The 21,654-nt window shown below is 33.0% G+C and overlaps 2 protein-coding genes across 2 annotated transcripts in view; one reads left to right on the top strand and one right to left on the bottom strand.

Annotated features, from left to right (window-relative positions):
* Positions 1-21,654, bottom strand: part of lin-52 (DREAM core complex component lin-52) — a 450,123-nt gene that overhangs the window by 380,310 nt on the left and 48,159 nt on the right. The window lies entirely within an intron of this gene.
* Positions 16,003-20,743, top strand: LOC141452186 (uncharacterized). Its single transcript, XM_074124107.1, has 3 exons — positions 16,003-16,039; positions 19,259-19,544; positions 20,013-20,743. The coding sequence occupies exons 1-3, from the start codon at positions 16,003-16,005 to the stop codon at positions 20,482-20,484; spliced, it is 795 nt and encodes a 264-aa protein (XP_073980208.1). The 3' UTR covers positions 20,485-20,743.

The following is a 21,654-nucleotide window of genomic DNA, read 5'->3' as shown; positions in this document are numbered from 1 at the left end:
GCGTAGATATACATAATAAGTAAAAAGGCTGAAGTCAAATGAGGATTTATAGGGTTTTGTAGAGAATCTCATTTCACAAGATTACGGTGCGTTACACAATGGGGCCCACAAAAATCTATTTGGGGAGCTGGTTCTTGTTCTCCAATGGGTCAGAATTGTTGACCTTAACTTGGCTACAAAGTTATTATTGTTTTTGGGGAAGCTTTTCAAGGTCTAGTACTTGTTTCTGCCCCCTTTATTGAATAATAACAACCATTAAAATGTTGCCTAGGAGTTTTTAGACCCTTCAGGTACCTTGGGCTGATATTATACATAGGAATCAAATCAAAATAAACATAACAGCCAGTAGTAACACATTTATTAATGATATTACTCCATGCAGCAAGTTCTGCGCTTCAACCAGCTATCCAGGAAAGCCAACTTAATATTGTACAGGACCATATTAAGAATGGTTGCCATATGTGGTAGATGCTAACTCTTGAGGATGAGCGACTTCTCATTGTTCGAAGAAAATATTTGGCCGTTAAGACAGAGTGGAATATGGAAAATGTGGTCGAACTAGAAGTTGAAAGAACTATATGGTCAACAGGACCAGGTGGGAGTGATAAAACGTGAGATGTTGAGGTGGATGGGTCTCCTGGAAAAAATGGGAAGGACAGGATTCAGAAGGAGTTGTTTACTGCTATCTGGAAGGAGGAAGAAGTAGAGAGAGGCCACAAAAACAATGACTGGATGACGTGGAGGACTTCGGAGAGAGAGCGGAGAAAAGGAAAGTAATTTAGGAGGCTAGAGCCCTTTAAGGCTGTAATACCAAAAAGGAAGAAGAAGAAGAGCAAATGCTGCCAGTAAGGAAAGAATTAGTTCAGTGAAGCTCCAGGGTCATGTCCAGCTAAATATCTTAGATTTCCTCTTTCTAGGGCCCTCTTATAGAGTCACGAGCAGGTGATGGATTGTTTGTAACGGGATATATTTATATATAAAGCAATGTGAAAACATTTCCTTTATATTTGAATAATAAATAAAAGAGATAAGTGAAGACAAATGGCTTCACAGCAATAGCAAAGAGATCTACTTGAACAATAAATGTGTTGGTAAAAAACTAAAGGCCCAACGTTTGGTATCAAACAAATCAAAGTATAATGGATTTCTTTCTGGCCAGGATCCCAACGCTGAAAATAAATATAAAAAAAATCATTAGTAGTAAATAATATTTATTTAAACAGAAAAAACAAATTACATAGATATGTTTGAATATTATAATAGCAATGGATAAATCCGTCTGCCAGAGTTTGGTTTATATAAACACTATACACAATTCAAATAAATTTTAAAAAATTAGTGAAATAAAACAAAATCAACATATTACTAAAATAAAATAATGATAGGACAAGAAAGTAGACAAATAAAAAATAAATAAATAAAATATAAAAAAATGAAAATAATACAAGACAACCAACTTAAAATAATTTCCTTCTTTATGTTTTACATAATAATCGCTCTTATCACCTCAAAAATTACAAAGCACTAATTAACTCATGCCTGTACTTCCAGGCACATTCCACGAACCTTATTAAAGGTTTACACTGAGCACTATTAGTTAGACAATTAACAATGAATGGTGCAGTAAAGGTATCTAGCCCAAAAATATTACGCCGGAACTCCGCTAATATAGGGCAAAGGCACAAAAAATGATAGAGGTCTTCCCGCTCATTTAGAGTACACAAAGAACAACTTTCTTTGAGAGAGTCTCTTTTTTCCCAGGGAGAGAAGTTCAAATAAACTAATTCCCCCCTTAATTTGAATAGCCAACGTAGCTCATTCATATTCAAATCAGAACTGCCCACTTTGGATATGCAGAATTCTGCGTCAGCATCTAAGAGCGTCTTATAGAGCAAAAAATGTTCTGAGTTCAGAGCACGCCTCACAGAAACTCCCCGAAGATCTGTCCTCATTTTCAATAGGAGTGCAGAAAGTTGCCCCTCCCAACTTGACAAATTTTGCAGAGACTCGCTAAATTCCAACGAATGGTTACTCGCAAAAGTAATCCACTGTTTAAACCACAAAGCTTTGCGCTTCACTATCTCTAAGGCAACAATCCAACAAAATGAGGGAAAAGAGAGCACCCTTAAAACGTATCTACTGTGCAGACGGAGAGTATAAAGAACAACGGGTTCCAAGGAAGTTTCAATGTCCAACATATAATTAGGAGTACACATCGGAAGACCAAATAATTTTTTCAGAAAATATCTCTGAAATTTTTCAAGTACTTCATAACTTTGATATCCCCAAACTTGCGCTCCATAACAGATAATTGAGCGAAGAACACTATAATATACATGGTATTTAGACTGTAAAGGGAGTTCATTACCTACAAAAAAACGAGACCAAATACTGTTTAAACCAAATTTAGCTGCAGAAACTCTGTTATTGAAGTGCAGTTGATATGATAAATGAGATGTTAAAGTGACACCTAAATATTTGTAACTATTAACAGTGTCTATTCGCTCACCTTTAAAAAACCATCTTTCATCTGACCTTAATCTGCCGCCCCGCCTAAAAACTACAATTTTGGACTTTTTCAAATTCAAAAAAAGATGCCACAGTTCGCAATATTTATCCAACAAGTTAATATTCCACTGCAAAGCCGTAGGATTGTCAGAAACGAGGACCACGTCATCTGCATACAGAAGGACTTTAACTTTAATATTCCCAATGTGAACACCGCCTTCCAGAAATGAGGGGAGTTCGTTAACGAAAATCGAGAAGAGAGTGGGGCTTAAAAAGCAACCCTGCCTCACTCCACTGCCTACTGAAAAAAACTCAGACATACCTTGCGTACCTCGGGCTGATGAGCACGCGGCAGAATATAACTTTTTTATTGCTGCAATAAATTTAGAGGAGAGGCCAAGATTGAAAAACTTCAATATTAGCATTCTATGGTCCACGGAGTCAAAAGCAGTCTTCAAATCCACAAAAAAACAATAGATTTTTTTTGTATTCTGCAAAAACTTGACATTAATAAGGTTAGTTAAAGTGAAGATATGATCAATAGCCGAATACCCCCGTCTAAAACCTGCCTGGAACTCAGTTAATATATTATTAAAAAAAAAATAAAATCATTAAATACACACTATTAATTTTTTTAATTGGCTAAAGTAACAAAGCTCAATTTAATTGCATACGAAGATCCATTCTTATTAATTAATTTAAATATGTACGGGTTTATTCCCGGTTACCTGAAAAATAAAAAAATCTCATATTTTCCTAATGTTAAAGTAAAAGTTATAAAAAAAAAAAATTTAGAATGAAATAAAAAATAAAAAAAAATAGGTAACCTAATTGTAGAAGTTTAAGCATGCATTTAAAGTATTTCAATGTAAATGCTAGTAATCAATTAATTTAAGAAATAAATACACAAATTCCAAAACTAGTTGGATGAGTAATCAATTCCTGGCAAGCATAAACTAAGTAAAACACAAATCAGAATTTCAAGTATTCTCTCTGAATTAAAATTTTATAAATAAAATTTAAATTCATTAGGAGAATTTAAAGTGTTTCAAATTCATCGTTTATTTTCTGATTCTTTTAGTCTGGGGCTAAATTTTAGTCAGTCTCTCAATTAGTGTATAGATTCGTTTTTTGAATAAAGTATCTCAGTCTAGAATTTTCGTTTGAAAAATGGAAATTCAGTAAGTTAAGAAAGTAGGAGCAGTCAATTTGGTTTGTATAAAAGTTTTTACATGGAAGTCAAGGCAGAGTATAGTCAGTGAAGAGTGGATGTTTCCACACTAGTAGTTTTAAAAAACCAGTTTGGAAATGAAGGCAATATAAGAACATCGGTGGCTATAATTTTGCCCTGAAAATGAATAAAAGAATGACTTAAGTGATAAGTAAGAAGCTAGTTGGTTGCATAATATTAGTTACTTCATTAGACAACTAGTTAAGGAGAATTAGGTTTCTGCAACTTCACGAAGCCATATAAAGACTTGGTCTTATCTCATTGTTATAATAATAATAATCGCTTTATTCACATTACTTTTGTTTACTACAATATTTAAAGTTTAAACTAAAGCAATTAGGCATGGCTATTAGCCGTCTGCCAGGAGTTTGGTATTATACTAGTTCAACAAATTTAGATAATCAAACTAAAATTTATCGTAGCCGCGGGTAAACAAAATAACTAAACTTATAAATACAATACAAATACAAAACACAGAGGTACAGATTCCGAAACTATTATAACTTTAGTTAAAAAGGAACTATTCTTGCACAGTATATAACTAAGACCATTACTTATATACTCAGTTTAAAATATATGCTTTCTTTATAAAGACTGTTTATAAAGATTACTTACTATAAAAGATTAAGGATCATAATTAAATTGCTCTATTAGAAATGCTCGGTAAAGCCAAGCTTCAAGAGTGTATCTGTGAATATTCTGCCATTCGTACAGCCTATTCAGATGGCTAATAACCTCCCTCCGACTGATGGATACCTTTCCTAGCCATCTGACACGGAACTCTCTCAGAATAGGACAAGTTCCCACAAAATGGGCCGTATCTTCGATATCTCCAGTATTGCAGAGCGCACAAATTCACCGTTTCTCAGATCTACTGACACTATAGTTCAACAATAGCAACTCCCCTCTCAGTTTCATTACAGAACTTATTAAATTTAGGGAGTTACTATCACTGGCATACTGACGCACCAAGATCTTTATACAACGTGTGAAATTTGGCGTTCAGAATTCCGGTGTCCAGCATTCTTGTAAAATCTAAATAAATTGATTCAATTAAATTTTCCAAAATACTATCCTCTAATCCAGTACTATCAAACAATTGTAAATTATATTTATTACACAACTGAATATATTCTTTATATCTACCAGATCAATTTTCTTTGAACAATAATAGAAGCTAACATATTTTGGAGGCGAGGTTGTGGCATAGATAACACTTAAGTGATATAAATATACACTGCTCCACAAAAAAAAGTGGCGCACTTTAAAAATGCGTTATTTTTTTTCTCTGTAACTTTATTATTCTACATTTTATTTTAGTTACCAAATATAAGAAGTGTAAAGACAAGGGAGGGTAAAAATACGTAAAATAAAAAATCATCTAAAAGAAATAAAAACCTTTAACAAAAAAGTACAAAAAATGAGTTTGAAAAAAAAATGTATTTCTTCCGATTAAAAAAGTTAAAATAAAATTTAGTAACTTGTATTACCTCCTCTTGTTCGAATTACTGCATCCTATCTCCTCGGCGTACTCCTTATTAAATTTCTCACGAAATCTTGTGTTATTTCTTCCCATATCTCCACCAGAGCACCTCGCAACTCTTCTAAGCTCCTGGGAGGATTATTACACCTTCTTAATCGCCTACCCAGCTCATCCCAAAGATGTTCGATTGGATTTAAATCCGGGCTGCGTGCTGGCCATCTCAAAAACACGAATGCCAGTATCCTGTAGATATTGAACAACACAGGCGGCAGTGTGATCTATCAATGCTGACTATTTTCTATTTCCCTTTTCTTCTATAAGTACTCTATAAACCGAAACATGAATAATTACTGTCACGAATTATTTTTAAGTGTTTTTACCTCTCCTTAGTTTGTATTTAAAAATAAAAATGCCAGTATTATTACAAATCTAATTTTAACTAATATACTTTTGTCTCCAATACAATTCTAGTAAAATAAATAAAGTCCGCAGTTAGAAAAATCAGAACTTCAGAAGTAGTTTAGAAGGAATAATTTGCACGCCCATAGTTCGCTTTCTTTATGATACATTTTCATTCGGATTATTTCTCGAAAGAGCAGGCTACTAGTTAAAAAACTCAGACACAATCTGTGAAGTTATTTTTAATAGAAGTCTTCTGAGAACTAGAAGACCCATTACAGGAGCCAGATTTAGAGCTAAATCTAGAAACTAATTAATAGAATAAATAGTTAATTAAGATTTTTTTTCTCCTGAAAATTAATACTTAAGATCAACTCAAAAGATCAATGAGCCAATTTAAAAGCTAATTAACTTGGAAATTAAATTACAAAACTGTATAAGGACTTGTGAATATGAACTGTAAATGTATTATTTATAAATTATTTTATAATTAAATTTTATTTACTTGTTTTGGCTTATTTTATTAAAATACTCGTAACACAAACATTTTGCTCAAGACAGTGTTTATCATCTAATTCAAGAGAAACCAGCTGAAGAAAGTCTACCTGTAAACATTATTTCTTGCCATATATTTTGTTACATAAGCTGATATTATTTCTTTTCTTTTTTTTTAATTCGCCATTGCTGTAGTTACCTTATAAGAGGATAGACGTTTGTAGTCCTGTAAATGATTTAATCCGTGACTTACAAAGTAATTGTTTACTGTCAAAATTGTTTAAACTGTTTATTGTACAGAGCTTATATGTCAGGTTATGGAAAGTTCACATCGTACACCTATAATCCATCTCCAGCAAAAATAACTCAAAACCAGATAAGAGAATTTAAAGGAAATACTCTGTATGTGTAAGAATAATGATTATATTTTATTTTAGAGCACCAGAACTAACTTAATGACTCAACAAACTAGTGCTTTCTGACTCTTCTTCACCGAAGTTAACATTTTACAAAACTTTACAATAAATTTAGATGATTCATTTTCTTCCGGATGATCCAAAAATTAACTTTACAAATTAATAAAACATCCTGAAACTTTGGAGTGTGAGCCATCTTTGGATAACAATATATCTTGTCTAAACCAAAGGAGGAAAAGTCTTTCATGATAGTGAGTTGTTCGTTGACGAAATAGCAAGATTCTGTGTTGTTGTTGGTTCACGGGAGAGTAGGGTTGCCAACTGCCCTTTTTTGGAAAGGACAGTCCTTTTTTAACACCTGGTTGTCCTTGTCCTTTCTTAAATTAGGAAAGGACGCCTTTTTTTCAGATATTATTCACACAAATCTAATTTATTTTATTGTATTTTTGATTTAAGTTCTGACTTCCGAGACTTCTTCATTTGGCGTGTTGTTCTTCTGTTCTAACTGAACTGAATAGGTCAACAGGTTATTGATGAAACGATGAACAAAACGCAAAAAATGGTTCTGGATTAGATGATTCTAATCAATTATATTCTTATGGTAGGTGAATTCCTTTCATAATGCCGACGCTGTTTTGAGGCCTACTTTTTTGCAATTAATCACAGATTTCTGTATCAATTTTTAAAATAACCACTATTCATGGTATATACTCGTATTTCGAAAGGTGTTTGTATGTAGATGTTTTTCATTAGTAGCGCACGTTTTAAACATATATACCTACCTAATATTTTTGAGAAAAATGAAGTCAAAGTTTTTGGAAAAAAATTAGAAACTTGCTATTTCTTATGTTTGGGCTACAAAGTGAAATACTTGATATTATTATTTTGGAATATAAATTAGCTTATTTAAAAGGAAATTTAACCTTTCTAATGAGCTAATTGAAATTGCTGTAGCTGTAATAGTTTGAGAAATCTAGACAACTGTTTGCTAAAAAGTAGCGAAACCTTGAAAAAACTTAAAATTAAAAATATCTATAAAACGGAGCCGAATCGAGCCATAGTTTATATAGAATTTTTTTATTACAAATGATGCCCAGAATCGCCTGCCGAAGTAACGGTAGTCTTATGCTGAATACCCGGTATATTCCCTAGCTCCAAAATCCTATCGGGCCCAGAATGTACCCTAATTTTTTTTAGGGGGTCCTTTTTTTGGAACTTTATAGAGTTGGCAACCCTACCGGGAGAGTGAAGTGCCGAATTAAGAGGAACAGAACATAATTTGCTCTCCCCTGACCACAAGTGAATAAATAATTTGTTTCGAGACAAGGGATTTTTTTGTTCGCTCCACTCAGCACTTGTCTTGACAGTGAAGCTAAGTTTTTGAAAAACTGTTTTGCAAGTGACAGCATCTCGCAGTGTTTTGATGACATGTGCACCAGCTGAGAATTTGGTTACATTTGATTGATAAACACAAATATAAAAGTGATTGAACACGCAGAAGGACGGCTCCCGTTTGGGAGGGTACTTAGGCAAGTACTGAACACTTCCCGCTCCTCGTCTTACCAAGAAAAGGGATAACAGACTTCAGATGAGGGAACAGATAACAAAATAAATCCATCCAAAGAAAACTAACGGTCATGATGGTGACCCAGAATCCTGGTGCTTTGTATGAACCTGGAGAGTTTTTTATAGTTAATATTAGTGTATAGTTTGTTGTTATGGCTGGTTATACAGTAACAAGGTGTAATACCTACAAGGCTCTTGGTTTTCCTTTGTTTATTACTACAAATTACATCTGAGTAATGTCAGAAAGAGGAAGTAATTTTCCTGTCAAAAGAAAGAATGTAAAGAGCAAAAATATAACCATAATTTTCCACTTCTGTTAGCCATTACTCTAATTTACAGCTTGTCTCTTCTAATAGAATTATTACCATAAGAATCCAGGGCAATTAAGAACACAATTTGCTAAATAAAAATTATAATCGTACGAATTCTATTAGGAAAATTCAATATCAGTAACTAAAATGTGAAAGTTAAAAAAACAAAAAAATTGTGGAAGGCACTAAGATGCTACTGCCAAACTGCTTGAAACACTTTTAATGCTGAAGCGAGTGAAAACTATGAACTAGTGTTAAAAGTTTTCTTGTTAATGTTTTTAATTGCGAGGTTTCTGCTGCAGCTGCTACGAATAAACAACACTTATATGTTTTATAGTTTTTATTTTAATTGTACTTTATTACACAAGGTACTATATACACTTGACGCTAACTCCCAGTACACATCAACAACAACAACAACAACTACAATGACGCTGTACAGACGCTACAAGCCGCATTACTGACGCCACAATGCCGCCAACCCACAAAGACAAAATTACCAATGTATTAATTAAACATTATTTAACACACCCCCTAATTTTATCTTTATCTATATCAGGTATGCATTTATTTATGAAACAATTAAGTCTTTAAATTTATTGAATTTTACTCCACCTAAAGGTTTTGTGAAAATGTCTGCGACTTGATCATTCGAACTACAATGTTTTACATTAATTTCACAGTTGTCATATTTTTCTTTTATATAATGGTATCTCACATCTATGTGTTTTGATCTTTTATTTATGTTACCATTTTTTATTATATCAATAGCACTTTTATTATCTATAAATAATGTACAATTCAAATTTTTACCAGTTAGTTCATTTATGAGTTCTTTTATAAAAATTAACTCTTTACAACATTCGGCACTACTAATATATTCACTTTCCGCACTTGATAATGCCACTATATTTTGCTTTCGCGAGCACCAGCTAACCGGCCCGCCTCCATAGTATATCACGAATCCAGTTGTTGAGCGACGAGTCTCAGGGTCTCCCGCATAGTCGGCGTCTGAGTAGGCTATTTATTTTTATACCTTACTCGCGGATTTCTCACTTCTTTCTTTCTTTTAGGTGTTAATCCTTTAATTTTGAGCATTTGGTAGGTTGTAGCACTTTTTTCATCTCCTACTGTATCATCTTCTTCTTCTTTGACTTCTCTGTCACTGGTTTCACTCAGCTGTTCTAGCTCTTTGGCATAAGTTTCTAAAGGTATGTTTTCTGTTTCATCAGCAAGTCTTAATTTCTTCTCCTTTTTCTCTACATTTCTCTCCGATTTTTCCTTCTCAGCAAGTAATTGCAGTAATTTCTTCCGTCTCTCTTTTCTATTTTTCCCAGTGATTTCTCTATCCTTAACAGGCGAATTTCCATTTGGTACAGTTATTATATCACTCTGGATTTTATCTTCACTAACTTGATTATACTGTAATTCACTTTGAATTTTTTTAAGTTTACATTCGAGATTTCTTTTTTCTTCATTCAATTCTAAAATATGATTTTCTAATGGTTTAACATCCGTTTTTAATTCACCTTTTCCTTTCATGTACTTATTAGTTATCAAAGATTCTTCTTCAATCTTTTTTAGCAATTTATCTTTAGACGCTCGTAATTCTACGTACAGTTGTTTTACTTCATCTTCTAAAGAAATTATTTTATTTAAATTAGCTTGCATACATGTCTCGCAGTCGAACTGAGATCTTTCATTTTTTAAATTCAATCCATCCACCATTCCACTGAGTTTATTAATACACTCTTGACTTACATGTCCCAAACGTCTGTGCCATGTTCTGGGATTCAAATTCTCTGCAAAGTTCGCTTCTACTCTTTCCTTAATATCCAGATCTACCGAGTATAGGCCACTGGAATTCCGTTTTCCTTGTAACACTATTTCATCATTCGTCATGTGACTCGAAGATCCCGAATCCAATATCCACTTGGAGTTTGATGTTTCATTAGCCAGAAAAGATATGTCGTGTTTTTCAGGGTGTTTATTTTTTCTAAAATAGCAGTTCTTCTCATCATGGTTATTCTTTTTGCATATTTTACAGAATTTACTTTGCCTCTTATTGGGGCAAAACTTGGATATATGTCCTGGTTTCGAACAACTAAAACATTTTACCGGTGTTGAATAAGAACGATTTGTTTTATTTTTAATCTCGCTTTTGAATGCTACTGCAACATCCTCTGAGCATGAGAAACGTTTCTCCTCATTTGCTAGTCTTGTGATTAAATTTGACAGTGTTTTTTCCTCGTTGGGGGTACTCTCCCAGGCACTCCAAAAATGTCTATATTTACTGTCAAGACTAGTTAAAATTTTTGACATAACCATGCTGTCGTTTATTTCATTATTCAGGGCTTTTAACCGAAAAACCAGGTTTTCTAAAATGCTAATATTAGTTGATATATCAACGCTATTATTAAACTTGAAGTTAAAAAATTCTTGCATTAAATCGAATTTTTGTTGCGTTGAATCACGCTCATACATTTCTTTTAGTTTTTTGAACATTTCTTTAGAGTTATTGCAAGTCATAACATGTGTCAGTGGTATTTTGTCTATTGAGAGGATAATAAGTTTTTGCGCTTTTGCGTCCCTCTGAACAAACAAATTATAGTCCTTATGGTCTTGTGGAGGTGACGCTTCCTCCCCAGACACAATGCCATATAACCCATTGGCCTTCAATAAAATTGTTATTTTAAATTTCCAACACTGGAAGTCCTCGGGTTTCTTTAACTTGTCTATTTCTATCACTTCGTTTAATAGATTCATTTTTACGGGTTTTAATGTAGCAACGTGCAACTAACCTTTATATTCCTTTAGTAGTTTTTAAGATGGACAACGGCCTGGGCCCATAACCTGTTAAAAGTTTTCTTGTTAATGTTTTTAATTGCGAGGTTTCTGCTGCAGCTGCTACGAATAAACAACACTTATATGTTTTATAGTTTTTATTTTAATTGTACTTTATTACACAAGGTACTATATACACTTGACGCTAACTCCCAGTACACATCAACAACAACAACAACAACTACAATGACGCTGTACAGACGCTACAAGCCGCATTACTGACGCCACAATGCCGCCAACCCACAAAGACAAAATTACCAATGTATTAATTAAACATTATTTAACAACTAGTACATAGCTCACCAAAATTGCTGAAATGTACTCCGAGAGAGAAAGCAAAATATCTGCATTGAAACTCATTTCGCTATTCTCTTATTGCATTTCTTAAAACCTATTTAATAATAATAATAATAATAAATTATTGCTTTCAAGTTTTCACCATAGCAAGGGGGTGAGCATTCAAAGCTGATAACATTAAACATTACAAAATATCAATTTGTCACTAGTGCTGGGTTCTTTGAAATCCTGTAAAATAGCGAAATTTACATAAAAATTACATATGAGATTATATTTAGACAATATAATTGAATTCTTCAGCATCTTAACATATAGATAAATGACAATAATTATAATGATATTTTGAAGAAATGAATGTTATGTCAGAGAATAATTCAAACACAAAAGTACAAAAGAGACTACAATAGTGCATGTTTAAGCTCTACAATAATATTGATCTTACTCTTAATCCCTAAATAGTATATTTACAAATATTGTTTGCTTTGATATCATCTAAGCACAATAACTTTTCAAATTGGACTAAGTTAGAAACCTGCTCCTCTTGAAAATGAAATAGTAAGAATTTATTTCTCAGCCAATCTAAATTTTTACATTCTGTAAAGAAATGACAAAGATCGTCCGAAGAACTAGCCTAATTACACAATTTACATTGGCTTTCAGGAAAAAATGTGTGTTTCAGTCCATTAATAAATAATCGAACAGATTTTTTAGAAGCTAGTCTAATCTGAGAAATAATTCTGATTTGACTGATTTGAGGAATTGAATTCAGGCACGTTTCTTGGCCACCCAATAAACTAATATTTCTGTAGAACAAATTAAAAATTGAATTTATAGCAAAATCTATATCTTTGCTCAACAAGTGGTTTTTGAATGCGCTAATACAGTCTTTTTTATATCTTATAATGGTATCATGGTCCTCACAGTTCCACAGATGTTCTTTACCAATAGCTAGATAACTTTTTAGTTTTAGAGCCCAGTTATACGGTAGGGAAGGGCAGTCGGTAAGAGCTTTCAATCTTCGAAAGGCAATATAAGGCAACCTGTTTCGAGGTAATTTCCAAATTTGTAACCACCAACCAATCATTCTGGTGAACACTTTTAATTTTAAATGAGATCGCCCGGTCTCAAGCCGAACTAGAGCATTCAGAATTCACATTAAGAATTTAAAATTAAGAAAACCTATTTACCAGACATTCTTTACATTAAGAAAAAACTTGACAAAAAATTGTACCTAATATGACAGTCAAATGCTGGAAGAGTTTATGAAACTTGATGAGAGCAAGTGATGGCTTCTAGCGGGCGCTTTTGGTTTTTAAAGTTCTGTAGAAGGCCTATTATTTCAGGTAGGCTTTAAGTCCAAGTACCAAGATAGGTTCGCGGTAGCAGACTATTTCACCATTATAATTTTTGCAGAAACGAAATTCAGTTACAGTTAGGACTGAAATTGAAAATCTTCTGATTAAATAAACTTCTATATTGATAACCAAATAATAATATAATATGTAAAATAAGTACCAATGTCCTAATCCATCCTCTACTAGTCGGGTTTACGCCCAATTACTACTGGATTGGGTGTCATGGATGGAAGTAGTAAATTGCAGATATAAATAATAAAATGACAGTCAGGAAGTAGCAATTTCGAATATAACTGCAATAATTCTCGAGAATTACGCAAATTGCTCCTAAATAATTGCTTCCCAATATTCTCACTACAATTACTTCCATTTAGATGTATAACCTGGAAGCGCTGAGTAAAACCATTAAAAGCGGAAAACTATTCTACAGACTTTAATTAAGTTTTAAAAAGAATGTTCATTGTTTTAATCTTTAACAATAGACTTTCATTTTCTGAAAACCATTTTAGATAATTACTAGTAATTATAACTGTTCCTGGCATTCGATTGTTCAAAATAACCATCTCAAGTAATCAAATAAAAAGTCACTAAGTAAAATTGACAATTAACATTAAAAATTCATTAATGGGGCTATTTAATTACTTAATACTTTTAAACTTCACTGAATTAATTTAACTTCAACTGAATAATTAAGCAATTATTATAAATTTTACATTGGATTAAATTCAGGCAAGATACATTTTTACACTGTAATTATTGCAACACAACGAGTTCTTCCACGTTACAGTAATGTCAAGAAGCATGTTTTATGTGAATACAACCATAATTATGTTGATAACAAATAATAGTTTAATTTATGGTTATTAAATAGTTTGTACAATTATTTTATTAACAGTTTATTACATAATATTGGCAACTTATTTTAAGCTAATTCATTAATTTTTTAAATATATATTTTCGAGCACTCTGTTTGATAAGCTGCTCGCCCCACGAAGTAGTTTTTTTGGATGTTTATTCTCAAATATTTAAAACATTTATGATTGGTAATTCTCTCCACATTTTGTGGTAGACCTGTTGTATAATTGACAGAGTTTCCCTTCGTTTTCATTGTTTGTAAAGTCAGAACTGAGGAATGTTTTATTTTTTAAGGTGTAAGTAAAATTTTTGTTGCAGCTTTGAAAGTGTATTGTGAAGATTGTAGTGGACAAGGGGTAAGTATTGTTGGTCCATATTAACATTTGGAATTCTTATTTTTAAACCTAGTATTTACAAAAGTCTATTTGCTTGCAAAAAGTGTTGGATATTATATTTTCTCTTATGGAAGGAGTGGGGACATTTAAACATCTCAGTTAAAATGTGCCCTACCGACCTTCAAGTTTGTGACTTTTTTTTTTGTTTAATCGCAGAGAAGGGGAAAGTGGTCCGAACCTACATTAAGAAGCGCAACAAACCGAATATTTTGTTCAAACTTCTTAAACCCATCACACTTCGGGTACAACATCCCGAACTGAGTCATTCTTGATTTTTGAACTAGATTTCAGTGGTTTGAAAGAGAAAGTATTGTAGTAGTCGAGTGAAATAACTGATAGAAGGTAGATTCAGCGTAAAGTAATATCATTTCTTTCCATTTTATATTGTGTTCAAAGGTACCCCACCAGTGGGGCAGATATTGACATTTGGTACAACATTTTTAAATTAAAAAAATATAGACATGTATGTTAAGTACCAACTGTTTATTGCTATAGATCTGTTAAGGAGACTTGAGAGTTGTAGAAAACAAAATAAAAAGGTTCAATAATACGATTCTGTGCACTCTGCAACAGAAAATGTAAATTGTGTCCCCTCTCACCTACTTGGAGTGACATACTGCAACGACGTTCTTCTAAAATTCTTTAGATATAATAACTTTTTGAAAAATGTAAACATAAAAATTATGAAAAAAAAAATATTTTTCGCCTTCTAAAGTCCTGGATAGCGTATTTTTATTATCAACTGTGAAAGCATTGATATTACGAATCTTTGTAAGAAACAAAAATGATCATAATTGTAGAAGAGCATTTTGTTCAATTTTTAACGTAATGAACTTTTAAGTGATAGTTTCCATCCAATCTTCGCTGAAGTTAAAAATGGTGGCCTTAGATTTGCTTTTCCTGGGAACTCCAGGGGTTCACTGCCAGGTGATGTACAACGAAATGTCCTTCCCTTAAATTGAGAAACAAAACAAAAACACTTATTACATCATCACTAAAGGCAAGTCAATTGCTTTGAAATTCCTACTCATTTACAAATAACGTTTGTAGTCGACCTAATGATCAAATAGTGTGTTCAAAGATCTAATATTGAATTCTTCAATTATAACGCTCAGACCAACTTTCATAACGCCGCAAATATCGTAAATAGTTTAGTACAAAGTTTAACTAGACAGAGAACAATCACAAATCAACCATTAATACTTAGTATTAATTATAAATTAGCTAAAATTCCAAGGCGTAAGGATAGTATCGTAGAGCTGGAAAATGGCCAGATAGAACAGGAAGTGTCTTTACTTTCACTGCCGTCGGAATCAGTATTACGATCATGTCGAGCTTTCGAATTTGATTTTCACCGGAAGTGCATATATTGATGCATGAAGTACTTCCGTTTGGATGATGTGAGAAAGTCGTAGCTGAAAGAATGAAAAATAAGCGGAAGTAGGCCAAACTTGATATATTACGAACGTAATGATATATTACGTTAGTCTCTGGTGTTCCTGAATGGGAACTATTCCAAAAAACTAATATAATAGTATTTTTACATACAACAAAAAAAATTAACGATGCATTTTACGAAATCAATACGAAATTGTCATAAGACAAACCTCCCTCTTCAAATCTAGATGCTAAAAAATGCCGAATCTGGCATCAAACCTGGTATGCTTCCGACAAAACAGTTAACAACAGTGTTAACAGACAGTTAAAACATGCTTCAGCGAAATTTTAAGTGGATTTACCCACACAGCTTCTCTCTCTGCTAATAAAAAAAATAATAATCCCTTTGAACATCAACTGGAAGGATTATTTCATTTTGAGAATCATCCACTTCATTTCGTAACGATGATATGACATGTGGCTCAAGTGAAGGTAAACCTGAAAAAGGTAAACCTTTTTGCTGAACATTTCACTGCAGACAGTGAAATCTAATTCTGAATTCACAAACAAAATATTAAAAATGCTCTGTATTTCTCTTCAAAATTTTCTATTTATCTCTTATATCTGATAAACGATTCTGTTTTTCCTAGTTTTCGAGAGAAATTTATTTTTTATTAAGACGATACTCAAGCCCAACAAATTTTGGGTAAATTTCTCCTTGAATATTTTTTTTCATTTCTTGATGCGAACAGATCTTATCACATTCCAGTTTGCATTTTGTAACATTCATTCCACTATTTATCAATGTTAATTGACTCCTCTCTTGAGCTGTAACAGTACTAGTCGTACTGCAGCCCTTCTCGGACATGTATACGTTTGAAAAATGAATGGAAAAATGGGAAATTCTCGTCTAGTTTCGCCGGACAGATTGAGATTTATGCCCGAGACAGTTAATAACTAAGCCAATGGTGTATTATACACCCATGGTAGACCGAATTTGAAGTTACGATTGCAAAATTAATGGAAAAATAGGAAATCCTCGTCTGGTTTGACAAGAAGTATTGAGATTTCTGCTACAGTGAATCAACAATTAAGCCAATTGTAGATTGTACACATAGGTTAGCCCTAATTTGAAGTTATGATTGCAAACTTAATAGAAAAATGAGGAATTTTGGACTAGTTTTACTGGAAAGATGGAGATTTCTGCTTCAGTGAATTCAAGAAGTCAAAGGTTGATCGTACACATATACACAGGGTAGCCCGAATTTTGAATAGTTCCAATTGAAAAATAGAAGTAAAAATAAAGAATTCTCTTCTAGTTTTACAGCAAAGATTGTGATTTCTGCTTTACACTCTTAATTACTAAGCCAGAGGGGATTTGTACACACATTGTAGCCCAAAATTTGAAGTTACGATTGCAAAATTAATGGAAAATTAAGGAATTCTTGTCTAGTTTGAATGGAAATATTGATCTTTCTGCTTCAGTGTTTTAATAAATAAGCAAAGCATGAATTGAAAGCCCGAATTTAAAGTTATGATAGCTAATTATTTGGAAAATAAGAAATTCACGTCTAGTTTTACTGCACAGATTGAGGTTTTTGCTTTATACATTTAATTACTAAGCCAGAAGAGGAATGCACGTACAGGGTAGCTCAGAATTTGAAGTTATGATTGCAACATTAAGATTTTTGCTTCAGTATATTAAAAATTAACCCAGAGCTGGAATGTATATATGTTACAGTAGGTCCTACGTCAGCACCCGGCTAACCCGGGCGATTGCCGGGGCCCACATCGTTTCTAGGGGCCCCTAGCACTTGCCCCCCCCTTCTGAGTGATTGAAGAGAATCAAGAAGTTGAATCAACAAAGCACAAGGTACCAAGTTTTAAACATTATGACTGCCACAGAAAACGAAGGCTAATCTTCAGATTAGCGACCGGGGGCGTGGCCTATATATTTAGATGGTTTTATTTGCTGTATAATTTTTAATCTAGTTGGCAGCGTCCACATGATTTTCTCCACTAAGGGGCCCGCTCAGGCTCTGTCGCCTAGGGGCCCACAAAAGCCTGGAGCCGCACCTGACTGTACCAAATCAGTATTCATTCACTTCTCTCTTCGCTTACCACCAAATCAGATCTTCTATCTAATCAATTACATCGATCTTCACAAACGCAGTCTATATAACCATGACCTCTTTTCGTTCTGAACCAGTACCATACTCTCTCATTTGGCAGCAATACTTACCTTGGCTTAGAAAATGGAAAATCGAAATGAATACACAAAAATGCTAGAGTATAACTTTTTCTCTTAGACGTAAAACTTGTCCATCATTTTATCTAAAACAGATGGCACTTCCTTGCCGGAGCAAAGTCGGTACTTTGTCAGATTTCTAGGACTTTGCATGGTCGTGAAATCCGCACATAAGACACACCAAGAACTTCCAAGAAATTTTCAAATGCTTTACTGTCTAGTACGACTACTTGACGACTACTTGACGTTTGTCCAAAACTTACCCTGGCCAACATACTACAGAGCACTGCTAAAACCAATTTGGGCTTGAATTCAAACAAAAAGTTCAACCAAGCATCTCTACATCTATCATCTACCATTTCCAATACTTTCAATCCAAAATTTTATGCCGCATAACCAAGCAATTCTATCTCTTCTTATGAATAGTTTTTCAATAAACTCCACATTAAATCTCTAACCAAACAATTATCATTTATTGATTTCTCAAAAACTTAAGAAGACAAAAAGTAATGATTCCTAACTAGGACCAAACTCCTGGTGAGCTCTTACTAAAGCGTGAGCTCCTGCTAATTGTGCACTTTTTATGAAGCCAATATGGTTACGAGGAATTCTAACCTTATTCTCCTGCCTCAGTACTAACTGCTCTCCGTTAATGAAATTTTATTCAACATTTATTGTTAGTTGCTACTCTTTTTTTTTCTTGGTTAGCTCTTTGGAAACTCTTCTTTCTTTTAGGCTATTCATTTTTTTTATAAGTCCACATCTGACGAATAAACTTTTGAATTTTATTGTTTATACAAAAAAAAAAATAATTTATTCAGGAAGTAATAACAAAAAGTCCGGTGCCCTTTGCAAACAGATCTACTAAGCAAGGGTACCCACCTGTTGTCGTGAAAGTGGATTTAGTTTTTGAATATATATATAACGGATGGACCAACTTCCGAGCATTATTAGTTTATCTTCCTTCCTTCCGATCTTTACCAGTATGTATTTAAAAGTAAGTTTTGTATTTTAATATTTTTTTAGTATGCTTTAGTAAGCTGGTAATGTTGTAACCTTCGCTAATTGCTGATTTCTCATTTTGAGAAATAAATGTACTTTTAAAATTTCTAGAATATTTTCAAAATCTCTCCTTTTTATTTAGTTTTTTTTTTATATTATATTATTGAATTAGACTGCATTGCCTCTAATTAAAATTCTGTATTTACAAATTAAACGGGTTTTGACTAAAAGGTACAACTCTTTTTTATGGTCGATTCGAACTGTGTGGGTTACTAATGTTGGAGGATTTACATAGATGTATATTTAAAAAGATTCAGTATCTCTAAAATATGATGTGTAAAAATTTAAAATTAAATTGAGGAATGTGCAGTGGTGATTTAAATTTTATGATCGCCAGACTACATCTATTTCTTTAATGAAGAAAAAACGAAAACATCTAGTCACTTCAACATAGCTGTTGCAGAATTAAAATCACAAATACCAAAATCAAAGTTTTTATTGTAGAAGCAACTTTTTCATTTATATAGTTTTATTTTTATTTCTTTTTCAGTTACAATTAATTGTAGTACTAGCAGCGTTTACCAGGGGCGAACAAGCAATAAGTAATTCTAAAAGATGTGCTGCATGTAAAAACAACTTTGCAGATGAATCATTAAAAAATGTTGAAGACAATTTACAAGATACAAGTTTAACAGTTCCAGAATCTTTTTTCGGCGATGCTGATGTGAATTCCATTAATTCGCTTTCAGCATCTGGAATTGGGTAATTAATTTTTTTCCTGGCCTTAGTGAAAAACAATTTATTCTCTGCTAAAAATATCTCTGCTCTTTCCTTTAGAATTTTTAATTACACTGACTAATCGAATCGAAGGTATCGCGAAAAGTACAGCTTGTCTAATTTGAATTTCCAACGGGAATGTTAGTTTTAAGGTTTCCTGTGTCTTGAAAAAATTGCTTTCACAAATTAGTCTATGCAGGAAATCATCGAAAGTTTAAAATTTTTTCGAATCTGAACCTACATGAGCACCGTAATAAGCATTTGGATAAATTATCAGTTAACAGTTATCAATTATCAGTTTTATAAATTATCAATTATTAGGGGAAGTGGATTTGATTAGAATGTCCAGACTGTATGTTTATAGGTTTGGCTGAATCCCGCAGCTGTAGACCACAAGTATGTTTATAGGTTTGAGGTTAGTATTGAATGTAACAGTAATTTTTATTTTCACAGGGGCCAGCTGTTAGGACAACAGGTAGAAGTAACGAACCATGTAGTGGTACCATTTGTAGAGTACAGAAACATTCCAGTTCCAGTACCAAAACCACTACCATATCCAGTCCATGTTCCAGTAGGCGTACCTCAACCAGTACCTATACCAATCTACAATAAAGTTCATGTTCCAGTAGAAAAACCTGTACATATCATTGTAGAGAAGCCTTTTCCAGTAAAAGTGGTGAAAGAAGTGCCAGTGCCTAAATTAGTACCAGTACCAGTGCGCGTACCACAACCAGTACCCGTACCAGTCTACAATAAGGTTCCAGTCCCAGTAGAGAAACCTGTACATATCATTGTAGAGAAACCTTTTCCAGTAAAAGTGGTGAAAGAAGTGCCAGTGCCTAAACCAGTTCCAGTACCATATCCAGTCTATAAAACCAGGCACATACATCATATTGTGCATGCGCGCCCAAAACATGATTGGTGAATCTATTTTCCTGAAAGTGTTGTGGTTTTTCGTCTACATGTACCTAATATTTATTTATAATTAATTTTGTATCAAATATTAAAACTCTATAAAACATAATTATCATGTTCTTTTCCTTCTAAGTAATCATTACTTAAAAGCAGTTTGGCTATATACGAATCAATCAAAACTTAGATGATAGATTTAACAAACATCAAAATTGAAGAACCCTCAAAATGTTCACCCTAAGAGTTGCATCCTCTCTGTAGTGGACAGTGCAAAGCGGAAATAGCACTGAAGACAAAAAGAACATAGAATCTTACCCAATATCTTCTTAAAGAAAATAGGAGAAATAAGTGGCTCAGCGCCACCAATACAAGAAAAAAAATATTGACTCATTGAGTACAAATTCATTGATTTTATTAAAATAATGGCAGTTGACAGTGTTCTCCTGTTATAAATAATCCTTTCTAGGTAGGTATCTATTCCTAGACAGTGAGTTTTAAAACGAACCCTGGGGAAAAAAAATATCAGTTGCACTCAAATCCCGAATCTTCGCGTGGGAGACAAATAAACAGAGAGATAATTTTTCCCTGCAAATTATTATTTAATATAAGGCGCATACATATATACGCTTATTGGCACCATATGCTTTTTCCAGAGAAAAGGTAGATATCCGAATAGAGTTTTCCCCTTTACGGAGAAAACTATCTATTTCCGGATAATGAGCTGCAAAGCCTTCAAGGAAAAGAGAATCTATGGCCAGCAAGCCAAGTTTTGAACAAAGGACTTCTACGAAAAGAGTCATTTTTCAAATGTTATTATTTAATTTTTACTATATATAAGACTTTTACCTTATATTCTTTAAACATAATTCAAATTCTGTTTGTTCGGTCTTATTTTATTTTTATTTGGTTCAATGCGAAATGGTGTGTGAAATATTAGAGACTCTATGACACTGAAACAAGAGAGAATAGCTGAAGTTGTAAGAAAATTTCAAAAATTTCATTGAAAACGTATTTTTACCGTAAAAATGCGATCTCAAAAATTGGCGTAATCCCAATCTATTCCTTACCTAGCAGTATTATACATTAAATAAAAAATTGAGCTTAAAAAAAAATACAATTCATTCAATAAATTCAAACTCTTGAAGAATTTTAAAATTATAAATATGCTTATTTGCAGCTTAAA

The sequence above is a fragment of the Rhodnius prolixus genome, unplaced genomic scaffold (assembly GCF_049639745.1).
Source record: "Rhodnius prolixus isolate KJV_2025 unplaced genomic scaffold, Rpr scaffold_3, whole genome shotgun sequence".
Classification (NCBI taxonomy): domain Eukaryota; kingdom Metazoa; phylum Arthropoda; class Insecta; order Hemiptera; family Reduviidae; genus Rhodnius; species Rhodnius prolixus.
This window is presented reverse-complemented; position numbering and strand designations above follow the sequence as displayed.

Bases quoted from the DNA above. Each gene is read 5' to 3' on its own strand.
- LOC141452186 (XM_074124107.1), top strand. From the start codon at position 16,003: ATGACATGTGGCTCAAGTGAAGGTAAACCTGAAAAAG. The intron at 16,040-19,258 runs GTAAACCTTTTT...ATTAAAATCACA, and splicing joins TGAAGGTAAACCTGAAAAAG to AATACCAAAATCAAAGTTTT. The intron at 19,545-20,012 runs GTAATTAATTTT...TTATTTTCACAG, and splicing joins CTTTCAGCATCTGGAATTGG to GGGCCAGCTGTTAGGACAAC.